General features: G+C 38.3%; 1 protein-coding gene across 7 annotated transcripts in view; it reads right to left on the bottom strand.

Annotated features, from left to right (window-relative positions):
- Positions 1 to 19197, bottom strand: part of ptpn12 (protein tyrosine phosphatase non-receptor type 12) — a 177083-nt gene that overhangs the window by 57286 nt on the left and 100600 nt on the right. For 5 of the 7 annotated variants that reach the window (XM_057853847.1, XM_057853851.1, XM_057853845.1 and 2 more), the window contains one exon: positions 17583 to 17702. The exons of 1 other annotated variant lie outside the window; for it this stretch is intronic. In XM_057853847.1, the coding sequence (XP_057709830.1) occupies positions 17583 to 17702 (120 nt within the window). Of the gene's footprint in view, positions 1 to 17582; positions 17972 to 19197 lie in introns of all 7 variants that reach the window. One more of the 7 variants, XM_057853848.1, reaches the window with a different exon arrangement.

Raw genomic sequence — 19197 nt, forward strand, 5'->3', positions numbered from 1 at the left:
GATGCAACAAAATTTAATTCGAATATTTTTTTCTAATCGAATACTCGAGTTAATCGATTAATCGTTGCAGCACTAGCTCCAATACAGCACAGCATATATTTTGAACACTGCGAAAACCTCAAAATCCTATCAGGACTTACAGTTTAGACTAACTTAAAACTTAACTAGAACTTATAGCTTGACACAAGTGAAAATTCAATTGAAACACGAAGGGAAAACACCTAACTTTTAAGTCGTGTGTTATCAAGCGTAATGACATTTTTAACTTTTAAGTCGTGTGTTATCAAGCGTAATGACATTTTTAGGTAAGAAATATATATAGATTTTTTTTACAAGATCTAAAAGTTTTTGGAGTGAAAGCAGTGAATTAGTCTTTTTTAGTCACATTTGAGATGATATTTTTTGCTGTTTTCAACAATGGACATCGAAAATAAAGACATTGATTGACTGAAAATGGTTCAATATTACATGAAATGTCTTGTTTTCTCATCTATATGTACGATTGCTCTTTACCTAAAAAAAAATGTTTTATCCGATTACTCGATTAATCGATAGAATTTTCAGTCGATTACTAAAATATTCGATAGCTGCAGCCCTAATGCAAAGTATCACGATATATCACCATTTCGATATATTGTCACACCCCTAGTTCCATATGTATTAAGATTACCGACACTGTTAACATTAGCTATCCAGCGAGCTGTTGGTTGAGCTGTTCTGTTGAAGCAACATTGTTAACCAGTTTCTAACGGTATCATGTATTCTTGGTAATGTTCCTTATGTATTAAGATTACCAACACTGTTAACATTAGCTAGCTAGCTGTTAGCGGAGCTGTTCTGTTGAAACAACATTGTTAAGCAGTTTCTAACGGTATAATGCATTCTTGTTAATGATCCTTATGTATTAAGATTACCAACACTGCTAATATTAGCTATCTAGCTAGCTTTTAGTTGAGCTTTTCTGTTGAAGCAACATTGTTAACCTGTTTATCACTAACAGTATAATGTATTTTTGTTAATATTCATTATGTATTAAGATTACAAACACTTGTTAATGACAATATATTTAAAATGACCCCGTTCTCCCCTATCTCGCGGATACACAGAAAGGTAACGAGATCCAGAGATGCAGCAGAGCTAACCTACTTTCTGTCTCCTGGCTGAATAAGCATCGGCGCGCTCGCCTGGCACGCTGAATAATTCACATACACACACAACACACACTTCTCTTTCTTCAGTTCAGCCGTAAGCACTGATTGGCAGAGCATGTGTTCTTCCTGCATTTGTGTGGGGGATCGAGGTTTTGTATTTGTGTGGTCAGGAAACGGGGGTGTCGAGCTGCACTGTCTGATGGTCACCTTTCACGCAGACACACTTGGTTAAATGGGTCACCACTTAAAATGCTTGGCGGAAGAAACACATTCAAACAAAGATGCCCTGTCAGAGAAGTAAAACGCTCCCAATCCAAGTCGGAAAGTTTGCACAATGTGTTTCGGACCCTCCGACTTGGAATGGCATCCCCTGAAAGCTAATATAGGTCAGTGGAGCACTGCTACAGAAGATACACAGTAGCAAGGACCGCAATGTGCTTCCTTTTAATTAGCCACTGGGGTTTGCTTTTCTTCCTGTCACTTTTAATTTTCATGTCTTAAGACGGTCTGACACAATTTCCGCGGTTCTTGTTATGTAAATGTTACTGGAGCAAAAAAATCAAAACTGTTTAAAGACAAGTCCCTACCACCGAGAGAGTCGGTACGTTTTCATGTTGTAATTAAAATCGCAGACATCTCGGTCATACTTTGCAAACAGTTTGCCAGTATTGTTCCCCCTGCAGCAGGAAGCAGATGTGGACCAACTGCACGTAATCCTAATCATCCGGGATGGGAGCTGGTAGTGTGTTGGTCGTGCACGCATCAGTCACTCGGATATTCGCAACTCATAAAGCACCAACCTGCTAACCTTGTACTCATAAGCTGCATCTGTCATTCTCGGCGACGTGCGTCCCCACTTTAACACATTTTGACCGAGTGCTTGGTTTTTAAAGCTTCACACCTGACCGTGACGTCCGGATCAATGAACTTCTTGTATCTTCCATCATGTAAATTTGACCATAGACATCATAATGTATTGACGGCTCAGATCTGTCAAGCATTGAGCCTCGCATTCAAGTAGGGGGCCGCTCACATGAAGAGCAGCTATTCAGAAACACGCACGCAGCGATCTAACGCCGGGTTTCTGTTGAAAAAGTACGAAAGTTGTACCGCATATATTTGTTTTTGATTTGTTCGAGGAGTCAAGGTATTATATTTTTTTGTACCATGCATGCATTTTGAAACATTGTGGGGGGGAAAAAAACTGCATTTGCATCATAATTCGCAATATTTACGTAAAATAAGAGCTAACTGCACAGTTTTTTGCTTTTAACCAAGAATGGAGACTGTTTTACGTCCATATCTAAAACGAATTCGGGGATTTTAGCATTTATTCACAAGAATTTTTCCCGGAAATGCTTACATCAGGCGGCCGCTACCGTCATTTACTAACAGACTAGCATTGTACTTCGACATATTTACGTAGAATAAATGCTAACTGCAAATTTTTTTTTTTTTGCTTTTAACCAAGAATCGAGACTGTTTTACGTCAATATTTATAAAGAATTCGGGGATTTAAGCATTTATTCCCAAGAATTTTCACCGGAAAAGCTCTGTTTACATCAGGTGGCCGCTAGCTACATTCACTAACAGACTACCATTGTACTTCGACATATTTACGTAAAATATAAGCTAACTGCATGTTTTTGTTTTTGCTTTTAACCAAGAATGGAGACTGTTTTATGTCAATATCGAGAAAGAATTAGGGGATTTAAGCATTTATTCACAAGAATTTTAACCGGAAAAGCTGTTTACATCAGGCGGCCGCTACCTACTTTTACTAACAGACTAGCATTGTCCTTCGACATATTTACGTAGAATAAATGCTAACTGCATGTTTTTTTGCTTTTAACCAAGAATCGAGACTGTTTTATGTCCATATCTATAAAGAATTCAGGGATTTAAGCATTTATTGACAAGAATTTTTACCGGAAAAGCTCTGCTTCTATCAGCGGGCTGCTAGCTACATTTACTAACAGACTAGCATTGTATTTCAACATATTTACGTAGAATAAATGCTAACTGCATGTTTTTATTGCTTTTAACCAAGGATCGAGACTGTTTTATGTCCATATGTATAAAGAATTCGGGGATTAAAGCATTTATTGACAAGAATTTTTACCGGAAAAGCTCTGTTTACATCAGGCAGCTGCTAGCTACATTACCCATTATTGTACTTGGACATATTTACATAAAAAAAAAGCGCAAAATGCACTTTTTTTTTTTTTTTTGCTTTTAACCAAGAATCGAGACTGTTTTACATCAATATAAAAAAGAATTTGGGGATTTAAGCATTTATTCACAAGAATTTTCACCGGAAAAGCTCTGTTTACATCAGGCAACCGCTAGCTGCAATCACTAACAGACTAGCATTGTACTTCGACATATTTACGTAAAATAAATGCTAACTGCACGTTTATTATTATTATTATTATTTTTTAATGCTTTTAACCAAGAATCGAGACTGTTTTATGTCCATATCTATTAAGAATTCGGGGATTTAAGCATTTATTGACAAGAATTTTTACCGGAAAAGCTCTGCTTCTATCAGCCGGCTGCTAGCTACATTTACTAACAGACTAGCATTGTACTTCGACATATTTACGTAGAATAAATGCTAACTGCATGTTTTTATTGCTTTTAACCAAGGATCGAGACTGTTTTATGTCCATATGTATAAAGAATTCGGGGATTAAAGCATTTATTGACAAGAATTTTTACCGGAAAAGCTCTGTTTACATCAGGCAGCTGCTAGCTACATTACCCATTATTGTACTTGGACATATTTACATAAAAAAAAAGCGCAAAATGCACTTTTTTTTTTTTTTTTGCTTTTAACCAAGAATCGAGACTGTTTTACATCAATATAAAAAAGAATTTGGGGATTTAAGCATTTATTCACAAGAATTTTCACCGGAAAAGCTCTGTTTACATCAGGCAACCGCTAGCTGCAATCACTAACAGACTAGCATTGTACTTCGACATATTTACGTAAAATAAATGCTAACTGCACGTTTATTATTATTATTATTATTTTTTAATGCTTTTAACCAAGAATCGAGACTGTTTTATGTCCATATCTATTAAGAATTCGGGGATTTAAGCATTTATTGACAAGAATTTTTACCGGAAAAGCTCTGCTTCTATCAGCCGGCTGCTAGCTACATTTACTAACAGACTAGCATTGTACTTCGACATATTTACGTAGAATAAATGCTAACTGCATGGTTTATTGCTTTTAACCAAGGATCGAGACTGTTTTATGTCCATATGTATAAAGAATTCGGGGATTAAAGCATTTATTGACAAGAATTTTTACCGGAAAAGCTCTGTTTACATCAGGCATCTGCTAGCTACATTACCTATTATTGTACTTGGACATATTTACATTAAAAAAAAAACGCAAAATGCACTTTTTTTTTGTTGCTTTTAACCAAGAATCGAGACTGTTTTACATCAATATAAAAAAGATTTCGGGGATTTAAGCATTTATTCACAAGAATTTTCACCGGAAAAGCTCTGTTTACATCAGGCAACCGCTAGCTGCAATCACTAACAGACTAGCATTGTACTTCGACATATTTACGTAAAATAAATGCAAACTGCACGTTTATTATTATTATTATTATTATTTTTTAATGCTTTTAACCAAGAATCGAGACTGTTTTACGTCCATATCTATTAAGAATTCTGGGATTTAAGCATTTATCCACAAGAATTTTCACCGGAAAAGCTCTGTTTACAACAGGCGGCTGCTAGCTACATTCACTCCCGTTGTACTTTGACATATTTCCGTAAAATAAACGCTAACTGCATGTTTTTTTTTTTTTTTTTGCTTTTAACCAAAAATCAAGACTATTTCACGTCCATATCTATAAATGATTCGGGGATTTAAGCATTTATTCACAATAATTTTCACCGGAAAACCTCTGTTTACATCAGGCGGCTGCTAGCTACATTCACTAGCATTGTACTTTGACATATTTACGGAAAAAAGTTAACTGCACGTTTTTTTGGTTTTTTTTTTTTTTTTTGCTTTTAACCAAGAATGGAGACTGTTTTATGTCAATATCGAGAAAGAATTTGGGGATTTAAGCATTTATTCACAAGAATTTTCACCGGAAAAGCTCTGTTTACAACAGGTGGCTGCTAGCTACATTCACTACTATTGTACTTTGACATATTTACGGAAAAAAGACGCTAACTGCACTTTTTATTTTTTTTGCTTTTAACCAAGATTCAAGACTGTTTTACGTCCATATCTATAAAGAATTTTCAATGAAAAAAAGATATTTGTCTGTGATTCCACTCGGTCAGCTTTGACGGCCTTGCGTCCTGTCAATACATTATGAAGACTATGATTTGACATTGCGGAAATACGCCTTGGCTTCTCCTGTAAGAACAAGCTAGCTCTGGGGCGAAAGACCCATTTTTTTGGGTTAATCCCAAAGAGGGGGCGGGTTAGAAAGTGATATTGTTGAAATTGGAAGGTTTTTTTTACAGTAATATGAGGCAGGCACGAGAACAGCAATAGAGCCCCTGATGTGCACCCAAACCGAAAAGCAGGCTAATGAATAATCGCAACATCGCTTTGGCAAGGGACGGCAGATTCGGCTTTAACGAGATGACAAGCACCGAGGCCAAAACTCCTTCAGCAACCAGCAGGAGTCTCGAGTTTTACCTGAGAGACTCGAAAGTTTGAACATCTTTCATCTTTGCCGTGAAAAACATCCGGAGTCCGTGGGCGAAGAACAAAAAAAACCTCAGTCAGCATTAAGCTTATAAAAAATTGCACACAACAAACTTTTGTGGGTAAAGGTGTTACATTTTGGGTTGATACAAAAACTTTTTTTTAAAGCAACCTTAACAGGAATGTACACGTTTTTGAGTTAGGAATACCATTATTTTGGACTTGAGTGCTTGGTTAAAACAACTAGTTTTGTGGGTAAGACTTGTTTTTGACTGCGTAAAAAGACCATAAGACTGTTGTGTCATTTTTTTATAGGGTGCCATTTGGGTCCCCAGTATAAATTCAGCTGTATTTTTAGTAAAGTTGGACAAATTCTCATTGCCGTCTGTTATAAATTCAAGGGTAAATTATAATTTTTTTAACTAAATTTACTTCAATTTAGGTTGTTTTGGAATGTTACCATGTCCCCAGTGTATTTCCTTCAAATTCAGTAAATATAAGTAGAAAAAAATCCCAGAAACTTATGATTTTTTTTTGTCCTGGATGAAATACCTTTTATCATGTGTTTTTTTTCAAATATAAAAAAAAAATCATGACGTCACTATTCTGCAATAACATCACACCACGGGCGGGAAATTATGAGAGGGAATTTATCTTTTTATAAAACTAAATAGAAAACATAAAAAATGTAAACACCACAGCTGAGCTTCAATCGGCATAAAAATAAATGAGGACCTAAATAAAACAAAAGAACAATTGGCTAACTTATAGAGCAAAAGTCCGATAGCTTAAATGCTAAAAAATACCATCTTTTTTTAAACAATGCTGTTCAAACACATAATCCCACAAAAAAAACTAAATTACGAATGCATTAAAAAACTAGCTTAAACCAAAACGTCTGCTTATGTTGGTCTTAACAGGGAGCAGCTGGATTCAGCCATGAGAAATGAGTTATGTCATCGTCACTGTTGGGCAGTGTATCCACCCAAATCGATAAAAAAAAAAAAAAAAAACATTACAACGCCACTTTAAAGTGCATATGACACCAAAAAGCATGTTTATTTCATATGTACTTAAAACTAGTTAAACATTCATTTATGTCATATTCGTGTTGACCATGTGGCAGCTAAGCGCTCCTCCGACATCAGTCGGTTTGTCCGGCGGTCGTTCTCCAGCTGCTTCCCCAGCAAACAAGCTCTCCTGCCCGCAGCAGGGGAACGAATAGCTGTAACTTGCTCGCCGCCAGACGGGTTGCTAATCGGCGAAGTCAATCGTCAACCCTGTCGCCGTGTGAAATGGTCCGGGGTAGTTTTGTATGATTTTTCACTTCGAAAGGCGAGAATAAGACTTTGAAACATCACTCGGTTCGGGTTAGCATGTCTGCTAGGTGTCACGCCTCCTGGTTTGTTTACGCTCGCCGAAGCCGAAGGGAAATAACTAAAGCCGGACTAACTCCGGTGGCATAAGAAGTCAACAAGTTTGACAATTATGGAGTAATTTTCGTACAGAATAAATACATTTTTATTAATTATAAAAAATATTTATTTCAGATGAAACCATGACCCTGTCGACGTCAGCCTCCTGTTGGGGACGTTAGAGCGCTATAATGACAGGTAGGGGCTGAACGGCAGATTAAAAGACTATTTTCTCGTCATCTGCGGTTTGCCAAATTGTTGTACACAGTTGAATCGTCTCAAAATATGATTCTAATTCACATAAAATGCATTTTAAGACTTTTTTAAAATCATGTCATAGGCACTTGAAGTATAACTGTCCATCGCTAGCATGTACTGCACCGTAAAAGTAGTCAAAATTATGGTCCATGACGGACTGCCAATGACAGTGAAATCAAATAATTGCAAAAATGTTATTGCAGTCTATAAAACAATGTTTTTTGGCAGTTCGACAGGTCGGGAAAATTCAAAATACCTGAAACGTCTGGGATCACACTTGAGATGTTAAGAGCGTATTTTCAAAGTCTATGATTTCAATGAACTATGAATGAGTTTGTGTTTTCATCTGCCAACTGACTCGTGTTTGTTTCATGATGACTTATTGATTGGGGATTGCGGCATTGGGAACCCACACATCACACACCCTTTTGTGAACTTCGTGGTAGTTACTTGCTTGCTGGAGCTTGCAACATTCTTTCTTGGGCCTATTTCATAACATGGCCTGCCTTTACAGTGTACCACAAAAGTGAGTACACCAATTGCATTTTTGCAGATATTTACGTATATCTTTTCATGGGACAACACTGACAAAATGACACTTTGACACAGTGAAAAGTAGTCTGTCTGCAGCTTATATAAGAGAAGTCATTTATTTTCCGCTTAAAACAGCTCAAAATATAGCCATTAATATCTAAACCCCTGGCAACACAAGTGAGTTCACCCCTTAGAGACTACATCCCTAAATGTTCAAATTGAGTACTGCTTGTCCTTTTCCCACAAAAATGACATGTGACTCGTTAGTGTTACTAGGTCCAGGTGTGCATAGGGAGCAGGTGTGTTCAAATTTGCAGTGCAGCTATCACACTCTCTCCTACTGGTCACTGAAAGTTCCAAAACGGCACCACATGGCAAAGAATTCTCTAAAGATCTTAAAAGTAGGGCTGTCAAACGATTAAAATTTTTAATCGAGTTAATTACAGCTTAAAAATTAATTAATCGTAATTAATCGCAATTAATCGCAATTCAAACCATCTATAAAATATGCCATATTTTTCCGTAAATTATATATATATTCTGTAAAATAAATTGTTGGAATGGAAAGATAAGACACAAGATGGATATATATATATTTAACATACAGTACATAAGGACTGTAGTGGGCATTTCACTCTACTGTCATTTAAATCTGTCTATGCTGTCCTCACTCCGAAGCGTCTACTTTTTCCAAAGCTAGTGAACGACGCCTTAATAATCAGACTTCTTCCTTTTTCATCTGATTTATTAATAAAATGGCCTCAAACCATTGTCCTCTTTAGACCGTAGTAAAACTCCCAAAAAAGTACACAAGAATTGCATTAGCAACAACATTAGCTTAGCACGCTATACAGGTTCACTAAACATAAACAAAAAGCGTCTCATACAAAAAATATAACATTTCGCTTACTAACATAATATGTACATTCTTTACAACAACCATACTTACGGACAAATCTTGTCCAAGGATCATATAAGCACAACATTACCACGTAGGCGTCAGCCCGAGACGTCGTGCAGCCATATTGAACTGGCAAGAAAGCAATAAACCATGTTGCAAAGCGACCACAAGAGTTCGCTGTTAGACAGCACAAAAAACCTTGCTTTAAAACTTACCAAAAGGCAGAATACTGTCTGAGTTGGACATGTGTGTTAATTGCGTCAAATATTTTAACGTGATTAATTTTAAAAAATTAGTTACCGCGCGTTAACGCGATAATTTTGACAGCCCTACTTAAAAGACGTATTGTTGCGCTACATGAAGATGGCCAAGGCTACAAGAAGATTGCCAACACCGTGAAACTGAGATGCAACACAGTGGCTAAGATCATCCAGTGTTTTAAAAGAGCAGGGTCCACTCAGAACAGGCTACAGGTTGGTCGTCCAAAGAAGCTGAGCGCGTGTACGGAGCATCACATCCAAATGTTTTCTTTGAAAGATTGTCGCAGGAGTGGTGAAGCTTTGCTGCAGAGATTGAAGAGGTGGGGGTCAGCCTGTTAGTGCTCAGACCATACGCCGCACTCTACATCAAATTGGTGTGCATGGCTGTCACCCCTAGGAGGAAGCCTCTTCTGAAGACTGTACACAAGAAAGCAAGCAAACAGTTTGCTGAAGACATGTCAACAAAGCACATGGATTACTGGAACCATATCCTATGGTCTGATGAGAAGAAGATTCATTTGTTTGGTTCCGATGGTCTCGAGCATGTGTGGCGGCGACCAGGTGGGGAGTACAAAGATAAGTGTGTCATGCCAACAGTAAAGCATTATGGTGGGAATGTCATGGTCTGGGGCTGCATGAGTGCTGCAGGTGTTGGAGAGTTACTGTACATTCCATTGAGGGAAACATGATCTCCAACATGTACTGTGAAATACTGCAGCAGAGCATGATCCCCTCCCCTCCCTGAAGAGGCTGGGAGTAAAGGTGATGGACTGGCCAAGCATGTCTCCAGACTTGAACCCAATAAAACATCTTTGAGGGATCCTCAAATTGAAGGCGGAGGTGCGCAAAGTCTAAAATATCCGGCAGCTCTGCAACATCGTCATGGAGGAGTGGAAGAGCATTCCAGTGGCAACATGTGAAACTCTGGCCAACTCCATGCCCAGGAGAGTGAAGGCAGTTCTGGATAATAGTGGTGTCCACACAAAATATTGACAGTTGACATGTTGGATGTTAATATTGACAACTTTCAATAAGGTAGTACTCAATTTGAACATTTAGGGATGTAGTTTCTAAGGGGTGTACTCACTTTTGTTGCTAGGGGTTGAGATATTAATGGCTATATTTTGAGTTATTTTGAGAGGAAAGTAATTATATACCGTAAGCTGCACACAGACTACCGTAAATTCCGGACAATAAGCTGCTACTTTTTTCCTTCCCTCAGTATCCTGCGGCTTATAGTCCAGCGCGGCTTATTTGTTGATTTATTTGGTTCAACAGGTAACACTTTATTTGAGAGCGGCGTCATAAGACCTTCATAATTATAACACTATCAAGGGCATTAATGAATGCTTATTATGACAAATGTCATGGTCATCCGGCAAACTATGTCACTAACTCCATTTATGTCTAGCTCGGATCTTTTAGATTCAATTTGTAGATGACACAAAATGACATCTGTCATAAGGATTCATTAATGCTCATGGCAGTGTCATGTCATAATTACGATAGTCATATAGCACAACTGTCAAATAAAATGTTACCAAATACCAGAACCAGCAATTAATGAAACAACTGGAACAGCAACTGAAGAAATAATTGGCACATAACATGAATTTTGATTTTTATTTACATCTGTAGCGCTGCAATGCATGCTAGGAGGCATGTTGGACAGCAACAGTGTTATAACTATGACATGACACTATCATGGGCATTACTGAATGCTTATGACAGATGTCATTAAGTGTCATCCGGCAAACTATGTCACTATCTCCATTTATGTTCAGCTCGGATCTTTTACATCCATTCAAAAGTGCGATAATTTGCCGGATAACACTAAATGACATCTGGTATAAGCATTCATTAATTGTCATAACAGTGTCATGTCATAATTATGATTGTCTAATGACAGTTTTATGGTGCCACTTTCAAATAAAGAGTTACCAAATACCCTCTCTAGCAATAAATGAAACTGAAACAGTAACTGAAGAAATAATTTGCAGAGAACATGAATTTTGATTGTTATTTACATCTGTAATGCTGCATTGCATGCTAGGAGGCATGTTGGACGACAGCAGGTGGAGCAGTGATGGGCAAATTAAGCTTCTCGAAGCAATGAAGCTTTTCAGCCCTTTGGTTCAAAGCTTCATGGTGGTTCATTTGTTCTTATGACAGTCTTACGGTGCCGCTGTCAAATAAAGTGTTACCGGTTACTATCTTTTGGTGTAAATATTCCATAATACAGTGAGGAGTGCTGCGGCTTATAGTCCAGTGCGGCTTATCTGTGAACAAATGCTGTTTTTGTGTCAAATTTGGTGGATGCGCCTTATAGTCCAAAAATTATGGTACTTTTTCATTGTGTCAAAGTGTCATTTTGTCAGTGTTGTCCCATGAAAAGATATACTTAAATATCTGCTGAAATGCGAGGGGTGTACTCACTTTTGTGATACACTGTAAGTGCTTGTTTCATTACCTTTTCAACGCATTGTGATAGATACCTGAATAATCAAAACGAGTTAACTAAAGTTAGCTTTAGCTTAATGTCAATCGTAATCCATTCAAACAGCCTTTAATATAGAAGGAAATGCTTCAACTGAAGCACGCATGCTAAATATTCATTAATCCGAGGCCTTTGGCTGACTTTGCGCTCATCTGGCAACATTGTACGCTCTTCTTCTTTAATTATTCATCAGACAGCAGCCTGTCGACAAGAAAGTTAGTTAGGCCGCTTGCCCAGCGCAACTAAGTGCTTTAGCAGGTTGCACCAGTTTTTCAGACTTGGACCTCAGTTCCATGGGCTCTCCACTCCCGACTTAACACCCAATTTAACTGTCTATTGTTGCTTATATTTAGAATGTGTTGTACACGCATAATTACAGTGCCTCGGTAGGTCAACGAGTCAGAGATGATATGCTTGGCCAAATACTGTGGGAGAATCTGAAATATTCACACACGGTGTGCTTTTTAAATCCAGAATGCTTTTCTTTTCCTGGCGTCATCATCAACTACTGGCAATGTGCGTTTGCTGCTAGAACATGAGTGACTCATGATATGAACTGAGCCTGAAGCAGACGTGGAGTAGGCCATTACCGTCATCGCAACAAATGCCGATAGGCCGACGAAATAAATCCAAGAAAGAAAAAGATGAAATCCTCGCAGTAGGAGATCTAACCGACTGGCCTGAAGGGAAACATTAAATCTAAAGTGCTTCTCATATATGCATGCAATTTGTGCAAAAGTGTCCCTAAAGGCGCTGAATCGCAAACTGCATATGAGTTTATAAGAATTACGATAGGTAAAATGTATGGGGATCGTTAAATGTGTAACACTGTGTAACACATTTGTTGTTGTTGTTTTTTTTTTTTGGGTCTGACACCTGTTTTTCAACTTAACAAATTATTCCATGCAGAAACCAAATCCAAATTTATTATACAGTGGTTTGAAAAAGTATCTGAACCTTTCGGAATTTCTTACATTTCTGCATAAAATCAGCATTAAATGTGATCTGATCTTTGTCAAAATCCCACAGATGGAAAAACAGTGTCTGCTTTAACTAAAATCACTCAAATATTGATAGTAGGGCTGCAGCTATTGAATATTTTAGTAGTCGATGAATCGATGGACTAGTTAGAATAATCGAGTAATTGGATAAGGAACATAAAAAATTAAAGTATCTGAGCTAAGCCTCAAACGTTTTTTTTTTTTTTAATGAGGATCTCTGTACAACAAAAGCAATTAGCTAACTTACATAGGAAAAAGTCCGCTAGCTTAAATGCCATAAAATGCTAAAGTTTTTTTTTTTTTACAATGCCCCTAACAATGGTTCAGACACATATTCCCACAAAAAAACGTCCAAATATACCTAAAAACTCAATTATGAATGCATTAAAAAAACATTAGCTCAAACAAAAACTTAGCTTTCGTTGGTCTTAACAGGGAGCAGCTGGATTCAGCCATGTGAAAAGAGGCAGACCAAAGGGCAGTGTATCCACCCTAATCAATAAAACTAAATGGAAAGTTTCAAAATAAACCATTACAACACCACTTTAATTAAACAAATAATCCAAGCAACGAAATTTAATTCGAATATTTTTTTCTAATCAAATACTCGAGTTAATCAATTAATCGTTGCAGCACTTAATTGATAGGTTTTCATATTTTAATGAGGATAGCATGCATACAATGACAGAAGGGGGAAAAAAAGTAAGTGAACCCTCTGCCTAAGGAGACTTAAAGAGCAATTGAAACCGATTTTTACCAAAAACTTTAAGTCAGGTGTGTGCCCAATCAGTGATGAGTGGTTTAAAGCTGCCATGCCCACTATAAAACACAGACCTGTTAAGAATTGTCTTGATGAGAAGCATTGTCTGATGTGCATCATGGCTTGGTCAACAGAGCTGTCTGAAGCCCTCGATCAAGGATTGTTGATTTGTATAAAGCTGGGAAAGGATACAAAACCTCTTGAAAAGTCTGGATGTTCATCAATCGACAGTTAGAGAAGTTATCTACAAATGGAGACAGTTTGGCACTGTTGCTTCTCTCCCAAGGAGTGGCCGTCCACCAAAGATAACGCCAAGAGTTCAGCGCAGAATACTTAGAGCGGTAAAAAAGAATCCTACAGAAATCACTGGTACAGTCCAATATCTCTATGCACACATCAACTATATGTAAAACTATGTCCAAGAATGGTGGTCATGGGAGGACACCACAGAGGAAGCCACTTCTGTCCAAAAAAAAAAAAAATAAAAATAAAAAGACATTGTTGCTCGTTTAATGTTCGCAAAAAGGCACTTGGACACTCCACAGATGTTTTGGCAAAATATTTTGTGGACTGATGAAACCAACGTTGAATTGTTTGGGAGTAACACACAACATCATATGTGGAGGAAAAATGGAGCAGCTCACCAACATCAACACCTCAACCCCACCGTGAAGCATGGTGGAGGGAGCATCATGATTTGGGACTGTTTTGCTCCCTCAGGGCCTGGAAAACTTGCAATTATGAATGGAAGAATTAATTTTAAGTTCATCAGGATGTTTTGCAGGAAAACCTGAGGCCCTATGTCAGACAGTTGGTTCTAAAAAGAAGATGGATGCGGCAACAAGACAATGATCCAAAACACAGAAGTAAATCAACTTCAGAATGGTTTCAGAAGTACTAAATCAACGTTCTCGAGTGGCCAAGTCAAAGTCCAGACTTGAACCCCATTGAGATGATGTGGCATGACCTAAAGACAGTGATTCATGCCTGACATACTGAACTAAAGCAGTTTTGTCGACAAGAATGGGCCAAGATTAGTCCTGATCGATGTGCCAGACTGATATGCAACAGGAAGTGTTTGGTTGAAGTTGTTGCTGCCAAAGGGGGGAGCCAAAAAATATTAAAAGTGATTGTTCACTTACTTATTTTCCCCTTTCCGTCATTGTTTGCATGGTATCCTCATCAAAGAATATGAAAACCTATAAATGTTTGGGTGGTTTTAGTTCAAGCAGACACTGTTTTTTCATCTGTGTGATTTTTTAAAAGATCAGCTCGCATTTGATGGTGATTTTATGCAGAAATGTGAGAAATTCCCAAAAGTTCAGATACTTTTCCATACCCCTGTACTCGAGCTGAGGTTAACTGTGACGCTAAAGACACATTGAAGTAAAATACATTTCATTTTTCAGCAGTTAAACGTTTACCTTGGGAACATTCATAGACATGAAATACAGTATAACATAGTGGATACAAACAGAAGGGATAAATTGTGCTAAAGTTGGTCCCTCATATTCGTTTTGCTAGGATTATAGCGAATATGACTTTGGAATCTTGATGAGAAATCAATAATTTTACTAACAAACCTTTTAAAATGATTCAATTCCATGACTATCTTTGATATACAGCTTTAACAGAGTGGACACGTAATGATCAACCTCGTACGGCAACGATTAATCGATTCAGAAAAAAGATTCAAATTAAATTTAAAATTAAATTAAATATAAAAAATAGCTGTGTGAAAGTCAAAGTTATGTTTGAAATGTACAGTGGGGCAAATAAGTATTTAGTCAACCATTAATTGTGCAAGTTCTCCCACTTGAAAATATTAGAGGCCTGTAATTGTCAACATGGGTAAACCTCAACCATGAGAGACAGAATGTGGGAAATAAAAAAGAAAATCACATTGTTTGATTTTTAAAGAATTTATTTGCAAATCATGGTGGAAAATAAGTATTTGGTCAATACCAAAAGTTAATCTCAATACTTTGTTATGTACTTTTTGTTGGCAATAACGGAGGCCAAACATTTTCTGTAACTCTTCACAATCTTTTCACACACCGTTGCTGGTATTTTGGCCCATTCCTCCATGCAGATCTCCTCTAGAGCAGTGATGTTTTGGGGCTGTCGTTGGGCAACACGGACTTTCAACTACCTCCACAGATTTTCTATGGGGTTGAGATCTGGAGACTGGCTAGGCCACTCCAGGACCCTGAAAAGCTTCTTACGAGGCCACTCTTTTGTTGCCCTGGCTGTGTGTTTGGGATCATTGTCATGCTGAAAGACCCACGTCTCATCTTCAATACCCTTGCTGATGGAAGGAGATTTTCACTCATAATCTCTCGATACATGGCCCCATTCATTCTTTCCTTTACACAGATCAGTTGTCCTGGTCCCTTTGCAGAAAAAACAGCCCCAAAGCATGATGTTTCCACCCCCATGCTTCACAGTGGGTATGGTGTTCTTTGGATGCAATTCAGTATTCTTCTCCAAACACGAGAACCTGTGTTTCTACCCAAAAGTTCTATTTTGGTTTCATCTGACCATAACACATTCTCCCAGTCCTCTTCTGGATCATCCGAATAGTCTTTAGCGAACCGCAGAGAGGCCTGGACGTGTACTGGCTTCAGCAGGCAGACACGTCTGGCAGTGCAGGATTTGAGTCCCTGGCGGCGCATTGTGTTACTGATAGTAGCCTTTGTTACTGTGGTCCCAGCTCTCTGTAGGTCATTCACTTGGTCCCCCCGTGTGGTTCTTGAATTTTTGCTCACCGTCCTTGTTATCATTTTGACGCCACGGGGTGAGATCTTGCATGGAGCCCCAGAGATCAGTGGTCTTGTATGTCTTCCATTTTCTAATAATTGCTCCCACAGTTGATTTCTTGACACCAAGCATTTTACCTAATGTAGATTCAGTCTTCCCAGCCTGGTGCAGGTCTGCAATTTTGTCTCTGCTGTCCTTCGACAGCTCTTTGGTCTTGGCCATAGTGGAGTTTGGAGTGTGACTGACTGAAGTTGTGGACAGGTGTCTTTTATACCGATAATGAGTTAAAACAGGTGCCATTAATACAGGTAACGAGTGGAACCTCGTTAGATGTTAGACCTCTTTGACAGTCAGAAATCTTGCTTGTTTATAGGTGACCAAATACTTATTTTCCACTCTAATTTGGAAATAAATTCTTTAAAAATCAGACAATGTGATTTTCTTTTTTTCCCCCACATTCTGTCTCTCACGGTTGAGGTTTACCCATGTTGACAATTACAGGCCTCTCTAATATTTTCAAGTAGGAGAGCTTGCACAATTGGTGGTTGACTAAATACTTATTTGCCCCACTGTACATGACACAATTTTCAAGCTGAGAAAGCTTGCTGATAAAATGTTGATAATTTCTCCATGCAGATAAAAAAAAAGCATTTAAGCTAGTGGTTTTTAGTTAGCTAATTGTTCTTTTTTTGTACTTAGGTCCCCATTTATTTTTTATTCCGTTTTAGGCTCAGCTCAGGTATTTTCATTTTTTATGTTCCTTATCCGATTATTCGAACTAACTAGTTCATCGTACGCCCTTGTGAGCTTTGTATTGCAAATCGTATCGTATCGTGAGGTATGAAGTCGTTCCCACCCCTTGTTAGAACAGTAAGAAGGTAGATAATTTCTTCCTGGAGTTTGACTTTTTAAGGTAACTTTTCAAAGTCAGAGTTGTCAATGTTAAAAAAGTAAATTTTTAAACTCAACTTCATCCGTCACCATGAATATAGTCAATGAGTTGATGTAGTCGTATTATCAGTTTATTGTCATTGTGAATAAATGCCTATGTCAATAACAGGAAGTAAACATCCACCATTACAACTGCACTAACAATAACGCTTCTAAACGTAATCACCATTAAATAACGTCAATGTGGAAGGCTGGGCTCAATTTTAAAGACAGTAAAGCCTTCGGCGTGTCTGCGGCTGGGAGACAAAGCTAGGCCGCCGTCTAAAGCCTGGAAATGGGAGGGCGAGGACAGCTTGCCGCCCCCCCGCGGGACAAATCTGACCGGGACGTGGTGTGATTCGAGAAGCACGCTAATAAGGGATCAAATCGGTTGAATGGGAGTTTGGTAGCTCATTTCCACCCACCATAAAGTCGCTGCCGAAGTTGTCCTCTCCCCTGTCGTCGTCCCCGTCGGTCATGTCTTTCACGTCCTGGATAAACTTTCTCAGGATGCCGGCTTGGTCCATCATGCTGGTGCTCGATTTCTATCAAGGTGTCCCGCAACCTCGTTAAAAAACAGTCAAAAAGCAACACACACAAAAAAAAAAGACAAAAGGAAGCGAGGGGGTTGGGGGGAATAAATAAAAAAATAAATAGGCTTCACGGATCCTCCCAAGGAGTCATCGTCGGTTCACAAGGCTTCTTTTTCCTTTCTTTTAGGTATTCTAAAAATTATTATCGCCCCATGTTGGTTCTCCTGCTTTAGTCTTGGCTGTTTTCACAATGCTTTACAGTAGTCCAAAGGAAACTGGAGCTGCGGTTAAAAAAAACACACAACGATGAAGTTTAGAACCGCAGCGTTACATAAGATATCCAAACGCAGTTGTAGATTAGATGAAAAATAAAGCGATAATACTTTAAAAATGAGAAACCCGGTCCAGTAAGTCTATCTACCCCTCCCTGTCTAGCTCGATTTCCACATTACTTGCTACTGGGGAACATCCGGACTAGGCGAAACCAGCGAGAAGAAGCCCCGACCTCTTCTCAAGAGGTCTGGCTGCTGATTGGTGGTAGAGAATACATCACGAAATCTCATTGGCGGAACAGAAAGTCGCTCCACAAATACAACAATTACGATTGGATAGAATTTCCGTCTGTCGTTTTGACGCCTGTGGCACGTCATCATTTTGAATCGGTATTATTAACACATGTATTACACGCTCTGGAATTTTATTCCGCACAATGTATTTAGAATTGTGGGTGGTTTAGATTTTCTTTTGAAATGCAATTTTGCTGTGGGAAAATTACCAGTAAAATTATCCAAATTTTATCAGCAAACTTTATTAGCTTGGAATTTGTGTCATGTATATACAGTGTGGCAAATAAGTATTTCGTCGACCACTAATTGTGCAAGTTCTCCCACTTGAAAATATTAGAGAGGCCTGTAATTGTCAACATGGGTAAACCTCAACCATGAGAGGCATAATGTGGGGAAAAAAACAGAAAATCATATTGTTTGATTTTTAAAGAATTCATTTCCAAATTAGAGTGGAAAATAAGTATTCAGTCACCTAAAAACAGGCAAGATTTCTGGCTGTCAAAAAGGTCCAACTTCTTCTTACGAGGTCTAACGAGACTCCACTCGTTACCTGTATTAATGGCATCTGTTTTAACTCATTATCGGTATAAAAGATACCTGTCCACAACCTCAGTCAGTCACACTCCAAACTCCACTATGGCCAAGACCAAAGAGCGGTCGAAGGACACCAGAGAACAAAATTGTAGACCTGCACCAGGCTGGGAAGACTGAATCTGCAATAGGTAAAATGCTTAGTGTAAAGAACTCAACTGTGGGAGCAATTATTAGAAAATGTACCACTGATAATCTCCCTCGATCAGGGGCTCCATGCAAGATCTCACCCCGCGGCGTCAAAATGATAAAAAGAACGGTGAGCAAAAATCCCAGAACCATACGGGGGGACCTAGTGAATGACCGATAGAGAGCTGGGACCACAGTAAAAAAAGGCTACTATCAGTAAC

This window comes from Corythoichthys intestinalis, chromosome 13, assembly GCF_030265065.1.
Source record: "Corythoichthys intestinalis isolate RoL2023-P3 chromosome 13, ASM3026506v1, whole genome shotgun sequence".
Taxonomy (NCBI): Eukaryota; Metazoa; Chordata; class Actinopteri; order Syngnathiformes; family Syngnathidae; genus Corythoichthys; species Corythoichthys intestinalis.